Source organism: Sturnus vulgaris, chromosome 14 (assembly GCF_052056855.1).
Source record: "Sturnus vulgaris isolate bStuVul1 chromosome 14, bStuVul1.hap1, whole genome shotgun sequence".
Classification (NCBI taxonomy): domain Eukaryota; kingdom Metazoa; phylum Chordata; class Aves; order Passeriformes; family Sturnidae; genus Sturnus; species Sturnus vulgaris.
In genome coordinates, this window is record NC_142256.1 from 473,743 (window position 1) to 494,722 (window position 20,980).

Here is a 20,980-nt window from a genome sequence, read left to right on the forward strand (position 1 = left end):
TTTTTTCCCAGCTCTCAGATAACTTGTGTCTCTCTCTTATTTGCATTCTCTTCAATTTTCAACAGCCTTCTAAAAGATACAGCACCAGGTGGAGAGGCAGGAATTGAGCAGTAGGGTCTCAGTTATCTCAAAAGCACCAAGGTAAATAAAATTACCTCGTGTCTTTGCAGGCCTTCCTTCCATCCCCCTTTCACTGCCCTGCCATGGGATGCTGTCGGATCCCCGGATCTAGGGATACACTTGTACAGAAATTAAAAATTCAGGGATTCCTCCTTTCAGTGAAATAGCCCTGTCAGATAAACACCAGTTTTTGCCTCACAGATTGAACTGTATACCTGGAGGAACTCCAAATTTAAGTGTTAGGGAAGATGGAGCTGAATATCATCTAAGGAAGAACACTTTAAAAGAGTTTGGGGATCAAGAACAAGGAGGATAAAACATCCCACAATCACTTCAGGAGATATTTGGGTTCCTCTGACTCAGGAACTGCTTCAGTCCCATTTTAGACCTGCAACTCTAGTATGTGTTTAAGAACAAATTTTTGGTGTTGTTGTGCCATAGGCAGTGGGATCTTGCTTTGGTTTTTTTTTTTTGGGTGTCCTGTAGCCTTGATCCACCCAATAGTGAACTCTGCTGGCAATAGCCACCAGTCTCTGTGGCCAGGCCAGTCTATGAATCCCCAAGGAGATGCGACATTGAATACAGACATTGAAAAATCAGCGTGTAAGCAAGCAGGAAAGCAACTGTGGGCCTTGTACAGCTGGTGTGAGCGGTGCCCCTGCTCCCTCCACCGTGCCCTGTCTGTAAAGGGGATGAATAAGGCATCCAGTTGCAGGGCTTCCTTGCACTGAACACAGCCCAAGCCACTGACACCATCAAATCCCTCCTCCTTTCTCAAAAAAACGTGTTTGAGGGTGTCTTGTGTAGCTAAAACATGAAATGCAGCCCAGCAATGGCACAGAGTCTCGGGCCAGCAAACCTCCACAATTGCTTGCAGTGACCCTACTGGCCCTGGGCCCAGTGCCAGGCAGGCTGACATGAGAGGAGGGATGCCCGTCAAAGGCACTATTCCCATTGCATGCGGAAAAGCTCGTTTTGGCCCTTCCAGAAGCAGTGGAGAGCCTGCAGGCAGCTGGCCAGCCCTATCCACATGTACCCCCATTTGTCTCGTTTCAGGACTGCTCCTGGGACCGTGAGCAAAGGTTCACCACGGGATCTGGGGACAGTGCTCCAGTGACACCGCCACGGCTGGTGAGGGTGACAGCACGGCGGACAGAGGCACCAGCCAGTGTCTGCAGCCTGGTGCTCAGCTCTCACAGCACCCTGCCCCAGGTGAGCCTCCGTGCGTCCCACGCCACCTCCCACCCTGCCAGCCCTGCCAGCGCCTGGCACTGAGGGGACAGCGCCGGGGCCGTGTGCTCTCAGCACTGCAGGGATGGCATTTCCCTCCCCTGGGGCTGGCAGTGCATCCTCCTGGCTGTGCTGCTGATGCTCACCCCAGAAAGTCAAGCAGTCACCTGTGCCAGGGGCTGGATGGCACTGAAATCATCCCCGTGCATTAGCACTTGCCCCGCGTCAGCCCTCAGGGCTCGGAGGGCAGGTGGATGTGGCGCAGGAATAAAGAGGCTGCGTGGAGCTGGAAATCCTCCCAGGCCCGTCCCTCTCGCCCCCAGCGCTGGCACGCTCCCACGTTGCAGATTTCCATATTTTTTTCTCCAAGCTCTTAAATGGCAGGTCCGTTCCTCAGCTTCCCGCGAGCTTTTCTCTGCTGTCTTATTTACTTGGAAACACCATTTATTTGGATGTGCATCGTAAAGCTCAGCCTCCACCTGGTACAAGAAAATCGTTTGGGCTACGCATTTGAGGGGAGTTTCAGGGATAAGTGAAGGGCGAAATGCACTTTTGGGAAGGATGAAGTGGCCAGGAAGAATGGAGCTCACCACAGATTTTAAATTATATGAAAATGTTGTTTTTCTTGGCAAAGTTTGAAATAATGCTTGTTTGCTAACTCTAAGTCTTCTTCCAAAGTATTTTAAATACAAAAATTGCACTGCCTCTTTTCTGTCCTTTTTTAAATGTTTCCCTTCTTTTTCTGGACTGCAATAAAATGGGTAACACCCCATTTTTTTTCTCTTACTGTTTAATTTCTCTTCTTCTCTTGTTTCTCTCTACATTTTCAGTCATTCACCATATCTTTAGCAGTTTTTGAAGGGCGAGACAATGGTTTTCTGAGTATGACAAGAAGATGAGTTTGGCTGCTGATTTCCATTTGCCAGTGGGTGGGAACCACCACCACAGGGGAATCGCAGGGCAAAACCTGTGAGGGGGTGAGAGCCTGAGCAATTTGGAACAAATTCTGTTGTGATTTTAAGGGATTTTCTTCCTAACTATCCCAGGCCGTGAAGTACAGCAGTTCTTACATCCAGCCCTAAATGTCTGGCTGAGTTGCAATGTCTCCTTTAGCAGCAGACACCTAGTTTTGATTTTAAGGCTTCATGCAATGGAGAATCTGCTCTGTCCCTGGCCTGGCTGGCCTGATGATTATTTATCCTTCACGTTAAAAATCTGTATTTTACTGTTAGCTTGTATTTCTCTTGGTTTAGCTCACAGCACTAGGAAAAGCTGCTGCCTTTGTTTGCTAGGATGAAGGACCTTGGCAATCAGAAATGTTCCCAACATGTAGATATTTATAGATGCTTCTAAGTTCCCTCTTAACTTTCCCTTAGATAAACTAAACAGATTGGCTTCTTCACTCGCTCACTGTTGAGCCAGGTTGTTCCAGACCTGAAATAATTTCTGTCATTCTTTTCAGCCTCCTTCTTTCCTAGCCTGTGTCAGCATGGGGCCAGTCCTTGGTGCCAAATGCTGGAGCTTTAGGGGTCACCCATTTTCAGGGGCTGCAGCTGCCAGCCCCGAGCAGGGGGTCACTGCCCCAAGAGGGAGGAACAATGGGGACCTGGCTGGGCAGACTGGGACTCTGGGAAGACTGTGCCCTGGCAGGGCTCTCATCTGCAACCTCCCTCATCCCAAGAGGATGGTCATTTCACAGCATGGCTGCAGGCAGAGCAGGGAGCTGGAGGTGAAAAGCTGTGAGGATGGTAGTGTTCAGTGCCAGGTATTGCCATGCCTGTAGTCCTGCCTGAAACTTGGCTTTCTGCAGAAACCCAGCAGCTTTCTTGAAAAGTGGAGCCAAGCAGTGCTGGAGAGCTGCAGGCTTGAGCAGAACTCCTCTGCAGCAGCCCCTGTGCTGAGATGCAAAGTCCTTCACCACAGTGGTAAGCCTTTCCCCAGGATGTCACCTTCATTGCTGAATACAAGCCTTTCTCTGACAAGAGGGAAGCATTTCCTGCAGTCCCCCATGAGACAGGATCAGGTGCCTGGGGCAGGCTGTGATGCTGGACTGCAGCACAGGCCCTGTTTCTCATCCTTCACTCCTGCATGAAGGCACTGAGGACGCCTCAGCCCCTGCCAGCATCACATCCCGTGACAGTTCTCAACAGCCACAGCATGCAGGGCAGCACCAGGGCTGCACAACACCTACACACCCAGCTCCTGCCCTGCTCCATGGGGACTTCTTGCTTTCCAGCCTTCAGCGTGTGTTTTTTTTGCCACAGGCGTTTCCAAAGTGGGCTTCAGAAAAAATACCTGAGATGGCAAATTGCATTTGGAAGAACCAGGGAAGCTTTTATAATAGGTGATAGTTAATGCTAGGGCAGGGGAGCACCAGCTGCCACCCTGGTGCCATCAGCCCAGGAACGAGAGCTCTAGTGGACATCCTGCCACTGATAACAGGGAACATGATGAACTGGCTTTTCCTACCTGAAGTAACTGCAATTCTCTTATTGCATCCATCAATGTAAATAAGTTTCCTGTTGCCCTGGCTCTGTCCTGTCCCCTGCCTGCAGCTCTCTGCAGCATTGTTAACAGAGCAAAAGTTACCATGACCTGCTTCAGCCAGGAAGATGCATGTCAAATAGATGGCCTCTCCACACAAATGCTTCCAGGAACAGGAAATTTCTGCCTGCTGGCGAGGTTATGGGTGTGCTCTGAAGAGCCCTGCAGTGTGCAAATGGCTGCTACAAACGAAGAGGTGCCGGTAAATACAGCAACGACATGTGCTTCCTGTTGAGGCTTAGTGGCTGAGACCATCCCTCCGTGGGAAAATGGATGTTCAGCCCTCCACGGGGCAAGATCAAAGGAACTTTGCCAGATAAAACGCCCTGTTTAGGCTAACAGAGGCACAATCCTGCCTGAGTTCTGGGGCTTGTGGGGTTTTATTTGCTGATTCCTTCATTTCAACCTTTTCCCGAGTCCCGTGGTTGCCTCAGCAGGGCTGCTCAGGGCTTATGTGCATGTGCTGCAGGAAGACTCACGAGGATGCTCCTGTGGCCGGTGTCACTCGCCTGTGCTCCCAGGCTGCCAAGGAGGCTTCTGCTCTCAGTAAACGCCGTTTTCATCCTCTGTGCAGGGAGCAGCCAGCTGTAAAGATAAATGGAAGAGGAACAATGCCGCTGATGAGCAGAGCTTTTGCGCCTGCGAGGAAGCGCTGCTCTTCCCCTGCCACCCTCTCCTGCTTCCCAGCGCGGCTCTGCAGCCACTCTGACTTCATCCCTGTCACCGCGCCAGTGCGGGGCTGCCCCTCCGCCTCCTCCTGCCCGTGCATCCCTCCCGTCTGCCGAGGCGTTCCTCGCTGTGCTGCCCGACGCCAGCGCCACAGCTCTGCCCTTGCTCAGCCTGACAGCTGACACAGAGCAACAGCAGGTCCTGATATGATGGAGAGCGCAGGCAAGGCTGCTTCAGAGGACAGGCATTCCATGCATGCTCTGAAATCACCAGTGAATAAGAAACCTCGCTGGCAGGGGTCAATGCTGCTCCGGCAGGCTCCGGGTGTGTGGGATGCCTCAGAGCGTGCCCACAGCGTGAGAGGTACAGTCTGTGCTTTAGCCCCGAGGCCAGAAACGTCCCAGTCTCTCTCCCCGTGTCCCAGGGAGGACACAGTTCCTGCAGAAACGCCCTGTCAGAGTGTTAGGAGCCCTCTCTGCTGTACCTGCTGCGGAAGAAGATGCCCCATAATCCACGGCTCAAGTGCCAAACAGGCCCATGGAGCTCCCTGGGGCATTTGGCAGAGAAAGGCGAACTGTGCTGCTAGCGTGGCGACCGGGTGTCTGCTTCTCCCGTCCTTCTCTCGAGTGTTTTTTCCTATTTCCCAGTGTGCTTTGGCCAGACCAAAGGGCGTTCCCGTGCTGTGCACCTTTGCCTGCCAGGAGCAGCGGGTCAGGATGGGTGGGTGTGTGGCTGATGCTGCAGCTGCAGGGATGCCGACTGTGAACTCCCTGCTCCCCTGGCTTGGCTGCAGCCTCACCGCTCTCCATTTTCTCTGTGAGATACAGGAGAGGGGGAAGTACCAAGGAGCTGTTTGCTGTTGCGTGGAGCGTCAGGGAAATGAAGCAAATCTCTGATGCAGGTGAATGTCTGACAATGAATGCAGCCCCAGCAAGAAGCACCTATCAGGTTGCTTGGTTGCAAGTGCCCTGCTTGCCTCACCACGCCGTGCCCTCTCTGTAGGTTGCCTGAGCAGGCAGCTGAAGCCATTTCTGCAGGCCAGACTGTACCAGGCCACTGCTTTATCTCTACCTGAGCCCATCAGCATCGGTCCTGCAACCCCAAAATTCCAGGAAATGGCTAATGCTCAAGCAATGGGACCACAGAAGCAACCAGTTCCTGGGGCAGCTCCCCCCTCCCCATTGTATCCCCATGCAAAAGGGAGAGCATTTTAGGAGAAGCAGAGAAGAAAAGCAGCAACCCTCAGCCCAGAGGCTGCTGCCCAGTGTTATTTGAGCCACTTTGTGCCTAGATGTCGCTTCAGGGCATTCAGATGCTCTCCAGCAATGTTGTGTTTTGACATTGCAGACACAGGATCAAAAGCCAAAATGCTGAACTCAAGAGGGTGTCTGCCTGTAGTAACACACACAGATTGAACCACACGTCAGCCCTGCGCAGCAGTGACACCCAGCTGGTCAGCCGGCTGCCTGTGTCCCAGGGATGCTGCTGCTCAAAGGGGGTCTCAGCAAGGGCTGTGTCAGTAAGAGCTGTCACTTCAGTGGACATTTTGGGGTTGAATGGCCTCAGCTTTACTAGAGGCTCTTACTATTCCTGCTGAAGAGATGAACATGCTTAGACTTCAGTTCTCCCAGCTCAATATCTAGCTTCAGCAAGGGATGAAGACGTCAGTAGAGCCACCAGGCTGTCAAACCAAAAAAAAATCTCATGCATGGTCACCTATTCCTACTTGGGGACATTTTGTCTAAAACCAGCAGCAAAAGGAAAATTCTTGCAGACAAGATGTTTCTGGCTGTGCAGCATAGGAAAATCTTGATGGATGTGGTATCTCCATTCATCCAAGTCATTGTCACTGTTTTGAAGGTATTTTGATGATGTGAGTGCATGCAGCTCTCCCCATGCAATGGCAGAAAGGGAACAGTGAGGGGGAGGCTCTGGGGAGACCCATGCTCTAGAGCCATCCAGACAGGCTTGGAGTCCATCCTCCTTTCAGACCAGTGCTTCAGCTTTGCCTCCATGTAGTGTCTGTGTCTGCCTTTCCCCAAGAGAGCACATCTGCTGGAGCAACTTGCACACTGAGATTCACACTGGTGGGTTTCATGTGTAGCTCTGAAATCAAGAACCAAGACACAGGCATCCCCAGCAGGATGGGGCCTGATCAGCAGCCAGGCCCATTAGTGCCTTAGCCAGGAGCTCAGTGAGCTGCTGCACTGCCTCTGCTGAGTGGGTCTCTGCTCTGCTCATCAAGTTTCCCAAATGTGCTGATGCAGGGTCCACACAGCAGCACCCAGGTTCCTCCTTTCCTGCTTTGCCTTGTCCAGTGGTTGACCATATTCCTGGTCAACCTGCTGCAACCAGAGCGAAGCACTGGAGCCTGTCTCCTGTTGCACAGACCCACCAAGGGCTCAGGAATGTGGAGCCAGAGCATGGAATGTGCCACCTTCTCCTCCACCCATCCACATTCCACTCCCCCTCCCAGCCACCCCAGCATCTCAGGAGAGTGAGGACAAATTCCCCAGGTGCATTTCTGCAAAAAAAAACAAGCTCTTCTCGCCATTTTTAAAGAAGCAAACCAAGCTTGAAGTCAGAGCCTGGCAGGCCAGCTGCTTTCTGTCTGGAGTGCTGGAGCTGGGGGAATGTCCCTGCATCTTAATGGCATCAGGCTGGACAGAGATCAGGATTCTGGTGGCAGAGGCAGTACTGGCACTGTTATAAATAGAGCAGCCGTGATAACTGCTCATGAAGGTTTATGGTCTTTAGGATTTGGAGGATCAGTATCAAGCTACGCTGAGAGATGTATTATCCTCTGCATTGGTAGGAGCTGGGGGAAGTACAGGGGGAGGACAGTAAATGAGCATGGGTTTGGAAATCATCCCTCTTGTGAATCCAAGCGTGAGCCCTTGGAAAGGTGCTCTCTGCTGTGTGCTGGCTCCTCTTGCCTTGCTCTGCTTGCTCTGGGAGGGTTAAACTATGCGTGGCTGCAGCAGTGGCAGCATTTCAAGCCAATCTCTGCCCTGCTGCAGGAAGCAAGGATTTGCCCCAGGGCAGCACCTGGCAGAGCCTTGCAGCCTGCAGGTACAAAGCACCTTGTAGGAGTCTTACTGCCATCACACCTAAAAATTATTCCAAGTATTGAGGCTCAGGCAAAGGCCTCCTGCAGTCTGTGGCCTGGATAGCTGTAGGGGATGGCACTGCTCAGGTACACCAATGTGTGTGCCCAGAGCACTGACATGGAGACCATTCTGCCTGGCCAACATCGCTTCCTCAGCCTCACAACCAGCTTCCCACCTGCACGTGTCCAGGAAACACAGCAATGTCCTGCCAGGCTGTCCTCCCTTTAAGGGGTATTTTTGGACCAGATAATTTCACAGCCTGGGCTACAGCAGACTGAGGGAGGAGCTGTGGCAGAGCAAGGAGGGGGCACTGCACTGCAGTGCAGGGGGAGGCAAGCTGGACCTGGAGCTGAGTTTATTGTAAATCCATTGTTGCACTCTTCATTCCCTCTGCCTTGGCATGTGCTGCACAGCTATTTCTCCTCTGTGCAGTGGTAGGTTTTGCACAGCTGAGGCTCATGGGGTGTTTCCCTAAGTTTTAGTGCTCCGCTGCTGTGGGAGCGCACCTGCGTTCCTGGTCTGGCCTAGAACAAGAGTAGGGTGATGAATTAGCTCTCCCAGCTGCCTGTACTCCCTCACAACATGGCTTGGCAGCTCATGGCCCTTGAGGGAAACCCAGCCCACCTGTGTGCTTTGGCCAGTGTGGATGTCCAGTCCCTGCGACCTGACCAGCCCATGTCCAAGCCCTGAAATCTGGGTGAGGGAAACCGGCACATCCCTCAGCACCATACACCCTCCAGGGCTTGTGTTGCTAGCATGTCACCCTTGAGGAACACATGGGTGTGCCTGTGCCTCAGGAGCGGCTCCTCCTCCCGCGGCTGGGACCCGCTTTGAAGGTCACCTCGGGACTTCCGAACCGGCTGTGAGGGGCCGGGTGGGTGCTGGCAGTGCGCCTTTAAGAGGGCCCCGTGCGCCGCCTGCGGCGCGCGCGCTGATTGGCCGGCCGGGCGGCGCGCGCGGCGGGGGCGGGAACAGCCATTCACAAATTTCCGAGCAGCTCTTCCTCCCTTAAAGGAGCAGGGCCGGGCCAGCCAAGGCGCACACCTCCCGTTCACCGCGGGTGCCCGTGGCTCCAGGGGACACCAGGATCGTTTTTCCTCCCCGCGGCTGGGCAGGTTTCCTTGCCGGGAAGTGTGTTCTGGGGCAGCACTGCCCGGATGAGGCACCAGCGTCTCTGTGAGTCACTGACTGTGGGCGGTGGGAGTTGTAGAATGGGCTTCGCTCCGTCTGGAAAGGGAAGATTAGAGCAGGGCTAGCCAGGGGAAAGGGAGAATGCGTGTTCCCCACAGAGTTCCCCTTCTTGTTACCCAGGCAGGGTGGGAATAATGGAGGAAGGAACATCTCTGGGCCCTGGATGTGGCGAAAGGTCCGTCTGGGCAGGTCTGTGCTGCCCGGGCAGCCCTAGGTCTGGGCAGGGTGGTGCTGAGCCCTTGCCTCCCTTTCAGAGCCACATGTTGACCCACTCTGGGGAGAATACCTGTTCTGCAGGGATGGGTCCTGATGAGGAGCCCCTGAGAGTCACCCTGTAGGGCTTTGCAGCCCCAAGGTCATTTCAGCTTAGGCAGAGGCAGACAGATCTCCACAGGCCTGCACAGCCCAGGCAGGGTGTGTTTGGCTCCCACTTAGGCTGAAGTATGTGAGCATACCCAGGGACGGCTTGGGGCTAGTGAAGGATGCAGGGAAACAGGATTTCTGGTGTTGTCACACTAGGCACAAGCCAGACATCAAGGTACAGGACCAAATAATAGCTACTGACTCTCTGAAAGATAGTGAGATTTCAAAACATTTTGCTGTGACCCTGTGGTGAAGTTGTGCCCTGGTCACACTGTCAAACTTTTCCTCTGCTTTGTCATTTTCTAAAGGAAATGAGGCACACACAGGGAGTGGACACCCACAGACCATGGGACATGTCAGTGCTGTAATTGCCATGCCCTTGCAGCAGCAAGGCTCCCCACTTCCGGGGAAGTGCATTAAGGCAGCCCACAGCCAGCCCATTCTTCGAGTGCTCCAGCACAAGGCAGGAGCATCCCTGCCAGGTGATGGGGAGAGCAGCTGTGGGCATTGTGAGGCTGTCAGGAATTCCATAAAGCCTGCTGCATTTAATTGTTACTAAATAACACCTCCAGGTTCTCCTTTATAGGCAGGGAGTCTGAGCTCTGCTGCAGGGACCTGCTTCAGGTCTCATTCAGTCCTCTCCCCTCCCCCAGCACAGCAGTGGAAGACTTTTAGTTGTCCATGATGCGAGTTGCAGAAACCCAGCAATGGTGTCTATTAAAGACTCTTGTGCCATTGCAGCCACAAGCGAGGATGCAGCAACTGGGCAGTGTATCAGGGATCATTAATAGAATAAAAACGGTTTTGCCCTGGAGGAGAATAATTTGTTGGGCATCCATCCTGAGAGTGCTGAGAGCTATTGGTCCCTTGGTATGCCTGGTTATTATTATCCCAGCTGCACATTTCCCGGCGTGAATTGCTGCTGGTGGCAAGAAGTAACAGCCATGGAGTGAGATGTTTCTTAATCTGCCCCTTCCCTCTCATCTGTGACTGCTCAAACCCTCCAGTGCTCACAGGAGCCTCCAGCCCTATATGCCTACAGGAGCTGTGCAGCCAGCTCTGCAGGGCACCTCTTCCAATTGAGAAGCCCCAGACCCAGCCAATGGCAAATTCCTGCTGGGTGGGGTCTGTGTTAAGAAACTGACTGACAGGCTGAGCCAAGTTCAGTTGGTCCCTCTCTTTGCTGCTCATCTCCTCCTAGCCTGCCTGCCCAGATATATTTCCCTGCTGCCTCCCTGGGCTGCATGTTGGGTGTCTTTTTGCAGGTGATTGTGGTGGAAAAAGGTACCTCTCTGTCCTCCCCTTCCTCCTGAGCGTTATAAAGATTCCCTGTCTGCACCCAGGCTCAGAGCAAACGTGACTTTGGCTCCCCTGGCAGAGTCCAGCTCCTCTTGGGTGATAGTCAAGCACTCACGTGGCTGCTGTTTCTGCAAGAAACTGGCTGCCTTCAGCCTGCCCCATCCTCTCATCCTCTGCTCCTAGAAGGGCTGTAGGTACAACAAACCCACACTGCCCGGTGCCTCACACTTGCCTTCCTCTTCCTGCAGGACTTCATACGAGAGGAAGGAAGCGGCAGCAGAGGCTGAAATGCTGGTGACACCAGATAAAACCTAGCTCTGTGCCATCTTCGTGCCTTGTAAATAGCATCATCTCCAGGGATTTCTTGACACTTTGCTGAAATTAGCACCTGTAAAAAGAGCAGCTCCAAAGCTGAATTTAAATAAGACAGGCCGAATACCAGTAGGAAGAGGGTAGAGAATGAGAGAGCTCTTAAATAATTTCCCTCCATGAAGGCACCTCCCTGGAAATCAGCTCCCATCCCCTTTAGCTCTGCTCAAAGCTCACATTACTGCAGCAAGATGCCCACAGCTGCCTCAAAGTGCTGGGTATTGTGCCTGCCCTGCCAGACACAGGCCTGGGCACACCAGTGCAGGTGGCCACATCACTTGGTCTCCCAGCAAAGTCATCCCCAGTTGCCAAAATGCCACTACTCACTAAAACAAGCTGGAGAAGTACAGAATGTGGATGCCCCTGACCAACCAGCCCTGGCCATCCTCTTAGACTTGATTAGGTATCCCAAGTCCTGTGTAGCATTAGGAAACATTGCAAGCAGGCAGCAGCAGCCATGGATTACTTTTTTCCCTTTTAATTGGGGCTAGCAGGTGGCACATGCAGTTCATTACAAACGCACAGGAATGAAACAACTCTCATGGCAGCTAAAATGGGAAATGAGGGGTTTGGGGAGAGGAGATGTAAGCAGATAAGGAAGGACTCTAAAGATCTGCAGCAGCTGAGGCTCAAGACCCCTCTTTTGCAACTGACGATGGGGCACTAACAGATAAGAGAGATGGGGGAAGTGGCATGGGGTGGAGACTAATACTGGCACTCCAGGGCTGGCAGTGAGGGTGTTTCACCTGTGGGGCTGCTCATTGCATGAATGGCTGTGAAGGCTGCCAGAGACCGAGCATAGAGAGGACCAGACACCGTCCTTGTGGAGGATGCACCAAAGAAAGAAAAAAAATGGGAGGGGGGAAAAAAATCAAATTAAATGCTTCTCTTTATTGTTCACTCAGCTCCGTATTAAAGCATTTTTCTCTAACAGCCCTTGTCCTTTGCTTCTGCACTTCCTCCCTGAGTGAATGCTCATGTCCTTGCCTGCCCCCATCCCAGGACAGAGTGACAGGAGATGTGTCTGGAGCAGGGCAGGTGTGAGCAGTTGGGGTGACAAACTCTGCTTGTGCAGTTTCCTGGTGCTTTCCTCCCACCCAAGTCAGCCTCTTCCAGATATGAGGCTTCTGACTGACCTTGGCCCAAATATGCCTTTGGAGAAGGCCCGTGGCAGTAGAGAGGCCTCTCTGGGTGAGCACTGCATGATCCCTGATCCCATGATCCCTGCAACCTGCAATCTCAGGGTGGGAACCACAGTGGGGAGGAGGTTTGCAGCTGGGATGGAGCAGTAATTAGTTATGCCCAGGTACTGAGCACATCTCATTCATTTAGTTATCTCAGAGGTGCTGATGGGTGGGTAGCCAACAAGGAATTCATGTCCTTCTGCTCTCATGGGGGGGACACTGGCCAACTGCCATTTTTTACAAGACTTTTTGCTCTACTTTGGTGCAGCAGTCCTCTATCTCATCTTCAGTCTGGCCCCAGTCCCTCATGTCATTCCCATCTCATGGCACAAGGAGCAGTAGAAGATGTGGAGATGATCCTAGTCTCTTAAATCCTGAAGTGCAAAGTCCTCTCCTAAAGCCAGCACTGCAGGCTTTCCTGCCATGCACACAAACACAGCTTTTCATTGATTAATTCTGAACAAGCTTGCTTTGCATGCAGGCATCCCATCCTGCCCTGCCCTAGTGAACTTCTGGGGTCTGCAATGTCTTGTGGCACTGAGCTCTGCCAAGAAACACTTCGTGTGCAGCCATTGGCTTCATCTTGGTGTATCTCTTTGGATCAGTGCCACAATAGCCCTGGGACTAATTGTCCAGAGAGAGCCCAGGGGAGCAGCAGAGTAACCCTCACCTGTGGAGCTTTTCTGAGGGCTCAGCAGCACTGCTGGGCTCGGCTGCTTGAGGTCACCATGGTGAGGACAGGTGCTCTAGACTTGCTTGTCCAGGAACATTATGACTGTACTAAGCCTGCAGCAGGGATATCGCAGTGCCTGAGCCACTCGACCATTCTGTGGCTTTAAGCCACCTTGTGATTGAGGTGACTTGAGCAGCCTAGAGACAGTGAAGTGCAGGCTGGCAAGGACAGGTGCTGCTTCGTGCAGTGGGGAACATGGTACTTGGGGGCAACGCCAATCCTGATTATGGGGTGCCTTCTGCCCCCTACCCTTCACTCAGAAGCAACCATTTCACTTGACTGCTTGGGAGCAAACCCTGCAGGAGCACCTCTGTGTGCAGAGGTGAAGTGCAGAAGAAATTTTGTACTGCAGTTTAAAGAGCTAAAGGAACAAGGAGTGGGAAGGGACATTTATCTGACCAGCCATCATGCACTTCCTCCTCCTACTCATGCCCAGGGCCATATTACACCAGCTGCAGGAGGCCAGGAGGAGCTTTGCAGACCTTGGAACCTGAATTGAGGTGTTCCACCACCATATCTTGTGGCTCAGCTTGTGGCCCCCTCCTGCTTGTATATCAGCCATATCCTGTGGGAGCCCTGCGCACATTTCCTTGTTCTACGTATTTATGTACCATTTCTTTAAATAATTTTTCGCCCACTCTAGTGTTTTTTGCAACTTTGAAGCATTAGAAGGCCAGTTTCAGGTTCTAAATGGGGGTTTTTAATGCTTTTTCTCTCTCTCCCCATCAGTTTGTCTGGATGACTCTTCTGAACTTCTTCCAGTCCTACACTTCTATTGAAGAGGTGAAGGACTGCCTGAGCTGCACTGAAAGCAGCACTCTTGCCCTGCTGCACCAGCAGGCATTTTTGCTCTGCTTTTACCATCTCCTGATGGCAGTAGGTGGAAGGCCCAGCAAAGGCCCTTGAGGTTTCTACACCCTCAGTGCACCTGTGACTCATGGGGCAGCGGCAACATCCCCAGGGTGCTGTTCTTGACGGAGCACATTTGGTAACATTTCCAAAAAAGCAGGGTGAGAACTGATACAGAGATGTAACAGAGGTGCTGCTGCCAGCCTAGCGAACAGTTCAGACCTGGAAAAATTACTTCATACTCCAGTGCGGACCACAGCTGAAGCAAAGCGAACCCCTTTTGGCGTCAGTCACAAAGCGGGCAGGGCTGCCACGGCCGCGCGGGGCTGGAGGAACGGCGCTGCACAAGGGCTGCCCGGTGATGAGGGCAGCCGCAAGGTGATGCGTGAGGCAGCGCAGCGCAGAATTCTGATCCTTCTGGATGCCGCCCGCGCGGAGGGCAGCGGGGGCGGCGCGGCCGGGTCTGCCCGGAGCGGCGGGGCTGAGTGCGGGGCTGGATGAGCGCGGGGATGGATGAGCGGCGCCGCCGGGGCGGGGCGCGGAGGTTCCGCCGGCGCGGATTGGCCGCTGCGGGGGAGGGGGGGGCGAGGGATGCTCGGCGCCGCAGGTGCCGCGGTCCCGCACCGAGCCGAGCCGAGCCGGACCGGGCTGAGCCGGACCGGGCTGAGCCACTCCGTGCAGCGGAGCGGCTCGGAGCTGCTGCCCCGCGCTCCGCGCCAGGAGCGGCCCCGGGACTGAGTGGCGTTGCGGACGATGCCGCGGCGCGCCCCCGCGGAGATCACCGCGCTGTAACACCATCCCCCTCCCTTCCTCTTCCTCCTCCTCCTCCTCCCACGGGGCCGGGGGCGCCGAGCGGGCGAAGAGGCGTCAGGCGCGCCTTGCGCTGGGCGGGGGCCGCTGCCGCCCCCTGAGCATCCCTCCCTCCCTCCTCCCTACCTCCCTCCGCCCCTCCGCGCCGCCTCCCTCCCTCCCTCCCTGCCGGCTCTATGGTGTGAGGGCAGCGATGCACAAGCACCACCACTGCTGCAAGTGCCCCGAGTGCTACGAGGTAACGCGGATGGCGGCCCTGCGGCGCATGGACCCCCCCTCCTACGGCGAGTGGCAGCACGAGCAGTACGGCTACGGCGGCTACGGCTCTCAGACCCTGCCCGCACCCGGGGGAGCCGCGCCCGCCGCCCGCGGCAAGGCCAAGCTGGGGCCCCCTGCCCGCGACCCCGCCGCGCTGAAGCCGCCGCCGCCGGCGCCGGGGAAGAGTGCGGCCAAGGTGAACGGGAGCGGCCCGGGCTGGTGGCCCGAGTGCACGTGTTCGAGCCGCGACTGGTACGAGCAGGTACGGGCCAGCCCCGGGCAGCGGCTCCCCGATGCGGGACGCGACGGGGCGGGCGGCTATCGGGGTAACGCAGGGTTCGCGGCGGGTTTCTGGCACGCTGCAGCATCACCCCGGGGGCGTCGTGAGCAGCCGGCGTGGATGTTGGCGCTGCCGGCGCTGGATGCCGGCGTCGTTGCGGGTGGCCGTCGTCGTGGCTAAGATTGGCCGTCGGAATGGGTCGAGTTGGCGTTGCCGTTGTTCGGGCTTGCTGCTGCGGTTCTGCCCAGGGTAGGAGCCCAGCGTTGGAGCAGCCTTCCCAGGGCGGAACGGGGCCAAATGGATCTTGCTTGGCGCAAGGTGGTCGTCGGGCGTGATGTATTTTGGACACCCCACCCGAGGTGCTCGCTGCTTGCGATGCCGTTGCCTAGCCCTGACAGCATCAAGGGCATCCCATCATCCTGTGTCTAGCAGGCGTGGTGCGTGCTGCCCGCTGGGCAGCCTCGTGGGTTCGCGGTGTTACTTGCCAGCGCTCCCAAACTGTCACCCACTCTCCACTGAGTTGTGGTTTCCTCGCTCTGCTGCTACGTCCCTGCTCTCCGAGATTATTACGTAACCCTGCTCTGGTCGCTGGCGTGCTGTGTGCATTCTGCCCCATTTCACTGCCTCCATTTCTTCCCACACATATTCATTTTAATTAGTGTTCTCCAGGACCCATTCTTGGGCTGTGTCTCTCTCCTCTAAATGGAGAGACCAGTCTTGTTTTGAGCCCACAAGCCAGCTTAGAAAATGGTTGGATCTTTTTGCAAAGCATTAAAATGGAGGATAGACTCTGCCTGAAAAAACAATTTACCCTGCTTGAGAGAAAGGCGTTTCACTTTGCTTCTTCTGCTTCTTTCATTCATTATCTTCAAACCTCACATGATTTCTTATTGATCCTTCTAATTATTATTTCAAGATGCTGTAGCAGGCAGGCACATGGGAATCAATGGGAATTCTCTCCTCCTCTGCTCTCGGCAAACACAACCCTCTTCTTCCCTTCCTCTCTTTTTTCTTCATTACTGTCTCAGTCTGTAGCTCTGGTTGAAATAATTAGATTCATAGCTGATAGCTCAGATGATATTTACAGAAGGCACCAAAAACCCCAGCCACCTTCCTAAAGCCGGGTCCTGCTTTCTCTTTCTTTCCACTGCCACTCTTTGCATCAAAATCAGCCTCAGCTCTCTCTCGCCTGCTGATTCCTGGCAAACATTCTTCCATCTTTCCTCCACTATCTCTTTCCTTCCCTCCATCCAAAGCAGCAATCTCGGGGAGCAGAAAATTAAAGCATGTTTGCTCCCTCCTTTCTACTCCTGCTTGCATGAAAGATCCGGCCCAGTATTCCTGGTAAGACGATTGCAAGCAGTGTGAGAAGGAAGTGATGCCAGCTGCATTGCTGCCGTGGCAGGCTGGGCAGGGGAGCCTTTCATGTTTTTGCAATGGTGGAAGAGAAATCATTGTCTCTTTGTGGTGCTGCCATGGAGCTTGGGCTACTCGGGAAGTCAGCGTTGGGCATCTCTGCTCTGCCTTTGCCTTTCTGAACATAAAAAAAAAAAAAAAAAAAAAAAAAAAAAAAAAAAAAAAAGGGAAAATCAAAAGCTCCTCACAGCATTGCAAGCAACAGAAGATGCCAGTGTTTGAGGCTATGTGAGCATAGCGGGGTCTGCGTGTAGAATATGACATGTGTGGTATGTGCACTGCCTGTATCAGAGCAGGTAGCAGCTCCCTAGTGTGGAGCAAATGTATGCCGTGAGTAAAGCCTGGCAGCAAATGCCTCGGCAACGCTCTCCTTCTGATCCAAGGGTGCAAAGTGCCTGAGCCCCGAGGAATCCATGTTCTTCTCGGTCCAGTGGTGGGCAGAGGGACAAAAGGTGGTAACATGGAAGCATCTAGGCATGGCTTGTGCCCAGGCAAGCAGGTCCAATTGGCTCTGGGAGGCCGGGAGATATTGGGCTCTGGGTAGATTTGGCTGGAGGTTGCAGATGCAAAGCAATCTCCTTTCACAGGCTTCCTCCATGTCCAGGAGAGCCTTGGCTGGAGGCAGGGCTGCCATTTTTCAGGGCTGCCCCTTTAAATGAGCTCACTGTCCCTGAAGCATTTCCAGCAGCTGAGGTGGGAAGGGGTGCACAGGCCAGGAGGCTTTCCCAGGTAAGCAGGGATCTGTAAACCTCCTGGGGAGCTTCACCACCTCTCATTTAAGTGTTTTTTCTCCCCTTGCTTCTCCTTGCAAGCAGAAAAGCGTCTGTTAGTGCTCTGACTCCAGAAACGTGCTCACAGTTGCATATGGTGGTGTATGTTCTCTGACATCATGGCATACTCACATACCCTGTGTGCAGCTCCACGACATGTAAGACATGCCCACACGTGCTGCCCAACACACAGCACAGTCCCAACGTCAACCTGCACCTCCTCCCACTTCCAGCCCTCGTCTGTTCTCTCCTCCTGCCTCTCCCGTTCTCTAGGACACATTTTAGCTTGCTCAGGCAATGCCAGTTAACTGAGAACCCCTAACCCTCACCAGAGGGAGGGAGGAAATCTCTGAGGTCTAGGTGTCTCATATCTTTTTTGCTTTACTTTTCTTGTCCCCTTTAAAATCTTTTCCATTTCTTTTCCCTTATCTATCCATGTTCCCTGCTCATTAATTCCCAGTCCCTGCTCTTGATGTCATTGCTGTCCTCCATTGTTTCCATCTCTGTCCCTCTCGTTGGCCCTGTGCCCTCCTTGTCCCGCTTTGCTTGCTGATGGGGACTCAATTGCTCCCCTGCCAGACTGGGGTGACAGGAGGACTCCTGGCTTTGGGGGAGGAACAGCAGTGTGATCCAGGGAAGCATCCCTGATGTGCAGCACTAGAGGAGCAGACTGCTCAAACCCCTCCTCTCCCCTGCACAGTGACGCCCACCTTCCAGAGAAGGGTGCTTAGCTGCCTGGCCATGCCCAAGCCCCTTCTCCAGCACTGCTCCAAGAGCTGAGGGTCCAGAAACAGCACCTTTCCTTCCCACAGAGAATGTCCAGCCCTGAGTCTTAGTTCACTCTAAAGGTCCCGGTGCCAGGCACAATGACCAGAGCCAGGCCTCTCCCATGAGGGTCCCAAGGGTGTCACCAGCATTTTCATGTGCATTTCGGGTGTCTGAGGCATGGGCTGCGGAAGGGGCCCAGGGCAGTGCAGTTCCCTGGCATGTGGTGAGGAAGTGCCCTATGTCCCCAGAGCTGCCCCAGGTTTGCTGGTCCTGCTTGGCCAGGAATGCAAAGTCCTGCTGCCCCCTTTCTGTGGTCCATTTCTCCCTCTTGGGGTGGTCACGAGAATGCAGAGGGGAGTTGGAGCAGCATTGCAATGAGCCATTGACCACCTGCAAATGCCCAGAGCATGCCAGGCTTGTGTGGCCTCCACTCCTGGCAGAAGTGTTTCGTGGCCAGGCAGGTGGAGGAGTGGGACAGATCTTCCCTGCCTGCCCTCAGCAGTGAGTATTTCACTGATTTTCAGGGGTGGTTTTCGATGCACAAACGTTGCTTGTTGAGTTCCTCCCATGTCCTGGGCAATTAACTGCTGTAGGTAGGCACAGGACAGCACATCTTGGCTGAAGCACCAGCCTTTACTGGGCCTTCAGATGATGTTGGGACTTGAGGCTCCTGCCTCTTGGGTGGCAGGGGGAGGAAAGAGCCTTGGAGAAACCCTTGGTGGGGATTCAGACCAGGTTTCTGAATGATGGACAGGTATGGCTGGAAGGAAGGAGGGAGAGCACCAAGGGGGCAGGCAGGAAGCCAAATACAGGTTGCTTTGTGGGGAATGGCTCAAGCCCCAGATGTTCCCTGGGGAGGTGCGAGGGAGGGTGAGAGGAACAGGGTGCCGGGGACATGGAGGCAGTGGAGGTGGTGAGGTTGGCAGGGTGATGTTGCTATGGCTACTCCCGTGCTATTCATAGAAGAAATTAGCTAAATCTTTGCACTGAAACGTGGAGGAGAAGAGAGGAGGAAGGCGTTCACCGTGTTTGGAGGGAAGGAGAGAAGCCAGAACAGGAAGGGGGTGAAGTTTTCCTTCTTTTCTCTGTGCCTGCACTGTGGTGGGGCATTTCAGGGAAGCACTGCTGCCTGAGCTGCCCAGCACTCAGGCACTCAGCATGTGGAAGGATGCAGGCAAAGAGGCGCTGTCCCATGGGAAAGCCCCCCCCTGCTGAGCTTCCACACAGAGTCCCACATGGCAGGATGCGTTCCGTATCGTGCCAGGACCACAGGAGACATCCTTTTAATTAAAGACAGCCAATCTGTGAAAGGTATTTTTGGCAACCTAAATGTAGATGCAACTGTAGTGAAACTTGTCCTTTGCGTCTGGCTCCATTGCTGAACACAGTGCTTGTCTGTTCCTGGCCCCATCCATCTACTCAGCCCCTGCTCTGTGGTCATTGATGGTCCCCCTGTCCTCTCTCCACCTCCAGCATCTCTTCCAGCATGTCCCCCTGCCAGCCGGAGTCCCAGAGAGTCTTCCCTCTCCCTCACTCCTCATCACACTCCACTCCCTCGTGAGAGTTTGATTCCCCTTCCATAGACCTGTTTGTCACCTCCTCACTCACGATGTGTAAATCTGCGTGTCTGTTCTTAATATATCCCCCTCCATCTGATCTCACCTCTCAGCTTGTTTCTTGGGCATCTCCATCTGGTGATCCTGCCGTCATCACCCAATTGAGTTGCTATAACCAGGTACTGAGCTGCTCTCCTTCCCCCAAGCCCAGCCTCACACCCAGCCTCGCACCCACCCTCGCCTCCTTGCCCCATGGGAAGAAGCTGATTTTTCTGATGATTTTGATGTTCCTTTCCTGCCCCTCAAATGAAATAAAGGCATGGATAATGCTTTTTAAAGTCATCCCCTTTCCCTGTGCCTCTCTTGGGAAAATCTTAACACACAGATGTAGAGTGACCTGGTTCTCCTCACCCACCCCAGAGTGTCCCGTGTCCTGCTGTCACCCATCCCCTGGATTGAGGAGGGTCAGATGTTTCTCAGTGCTCCTTCAGAAAACATTTTGAATTCATTTAGGAAGTTGACAGTTCCTTGGTTTATTTATTCATCTGTAAGACTTCCTCTCTTTCTTTGGGCACATTAATTCTTTGGACAGGGGCAGTATACTTGTGCTTGTTGGCTTTTCTGACTCATCCCTTTAATACAGTAAGGGATAATGCTGGAATTAGAGAAGTGAGTTGAAGGAGTGATCCTAGCTCCTCTTCAGCTGGATTACCAACTGCTGCCTGCCAGCCAGCCCAGATGTGCAGCCTGCAGCCCTAGAGCTGAGCCTGGCTGCTGGGTTTGTAGTCTTGAGGTGCTGGAGGGACCCCTGGAGCAGCACAGGGAGAGGTGCTGGAGCTGGTGTCTGAACTGGCTGTGCTAGAGATGTAGCTGCTGCTCTAAAAGCAGCGTCTGAAGCCACATAGGTGGGAGAGACCTCGTCAATGCAACATGTGGAAGAAGAGCAAAGTACCTGCCAGAAAAGGGAAGATGTGGCCCTGCCACACTGCTGGAGGAGGAGGTGGAGAGCGCATTGGTGAGGCATGCAGGGCTGAGTATGGGCATGTTTCAGCAGGGGTGTATGCAATGTGAAGGAAGTTGCTCCTCAAGAAGAACCTGGGGGCAGCAGGAAGCCCATCAGCCTCCACTGTGAAGCACCTGCTGCTATTCCTGTTGGAGGCATGTCCCGTGCCCCCACGACTGCGCTTTCCACCAGCTCTTCCACCGTGACTGGAACCTGCCTGAGCCCAGTCCTGAGCAATGCCAGGGGTTCAGCAGGGATCTGCTGGCCATCCTCAGGGTGTACAGTTCCCATGAGAGGGAAACCCGGAGGACAGCTGCACCAGAGGCCCAATCCGGGTACCCTGGGTGCAGAGGAGGGTGGGAGGAGGAAGAGAAGCAGAAGCTGTCACTGTTCCTGGAGAGTTGCCTTGTTCGGGTAAGCCCCTCGGCACGTCGTGTGCTATTAGGGGAGGAGAGAAG

General features: G+C 54.1%; 1 protein-coding gene across 7 annotated transcripts in view; it reads left to right on the top strand.

Moving 5' to 3' along the window:
- Nucleotides 1-20,980, top strand: part of DLG3 (discs large MAGUK scaffold protein 3) — a 76,945-nt gene that overhangs the window by 10,273 nt on the left and 45,692 nt on the right. For 4 of the 7 annotated variants that reach the window (XM_014877143.2, XM_088172905.1, XM_088172906.1 and 1 more), the window contains exon 1: nt 14,629-14,991. In XM_014877143.2, the coding sequence (XP_014732629.1) occupies nt 14,665-14,991 (327 nt within the window). In that variant the 5' untranslated portion in view covers nt 14,629-14,664. Of the gene's footprint in view, nt 1-1,176; nt 1,333-14,628; nt 14,992-20,980 lie in introns of those variants that run through there. The other 3 variants (XM_014877142.2, XM_088172904.1, XM_088172903.1) reach the window with 1 other exon arrangement.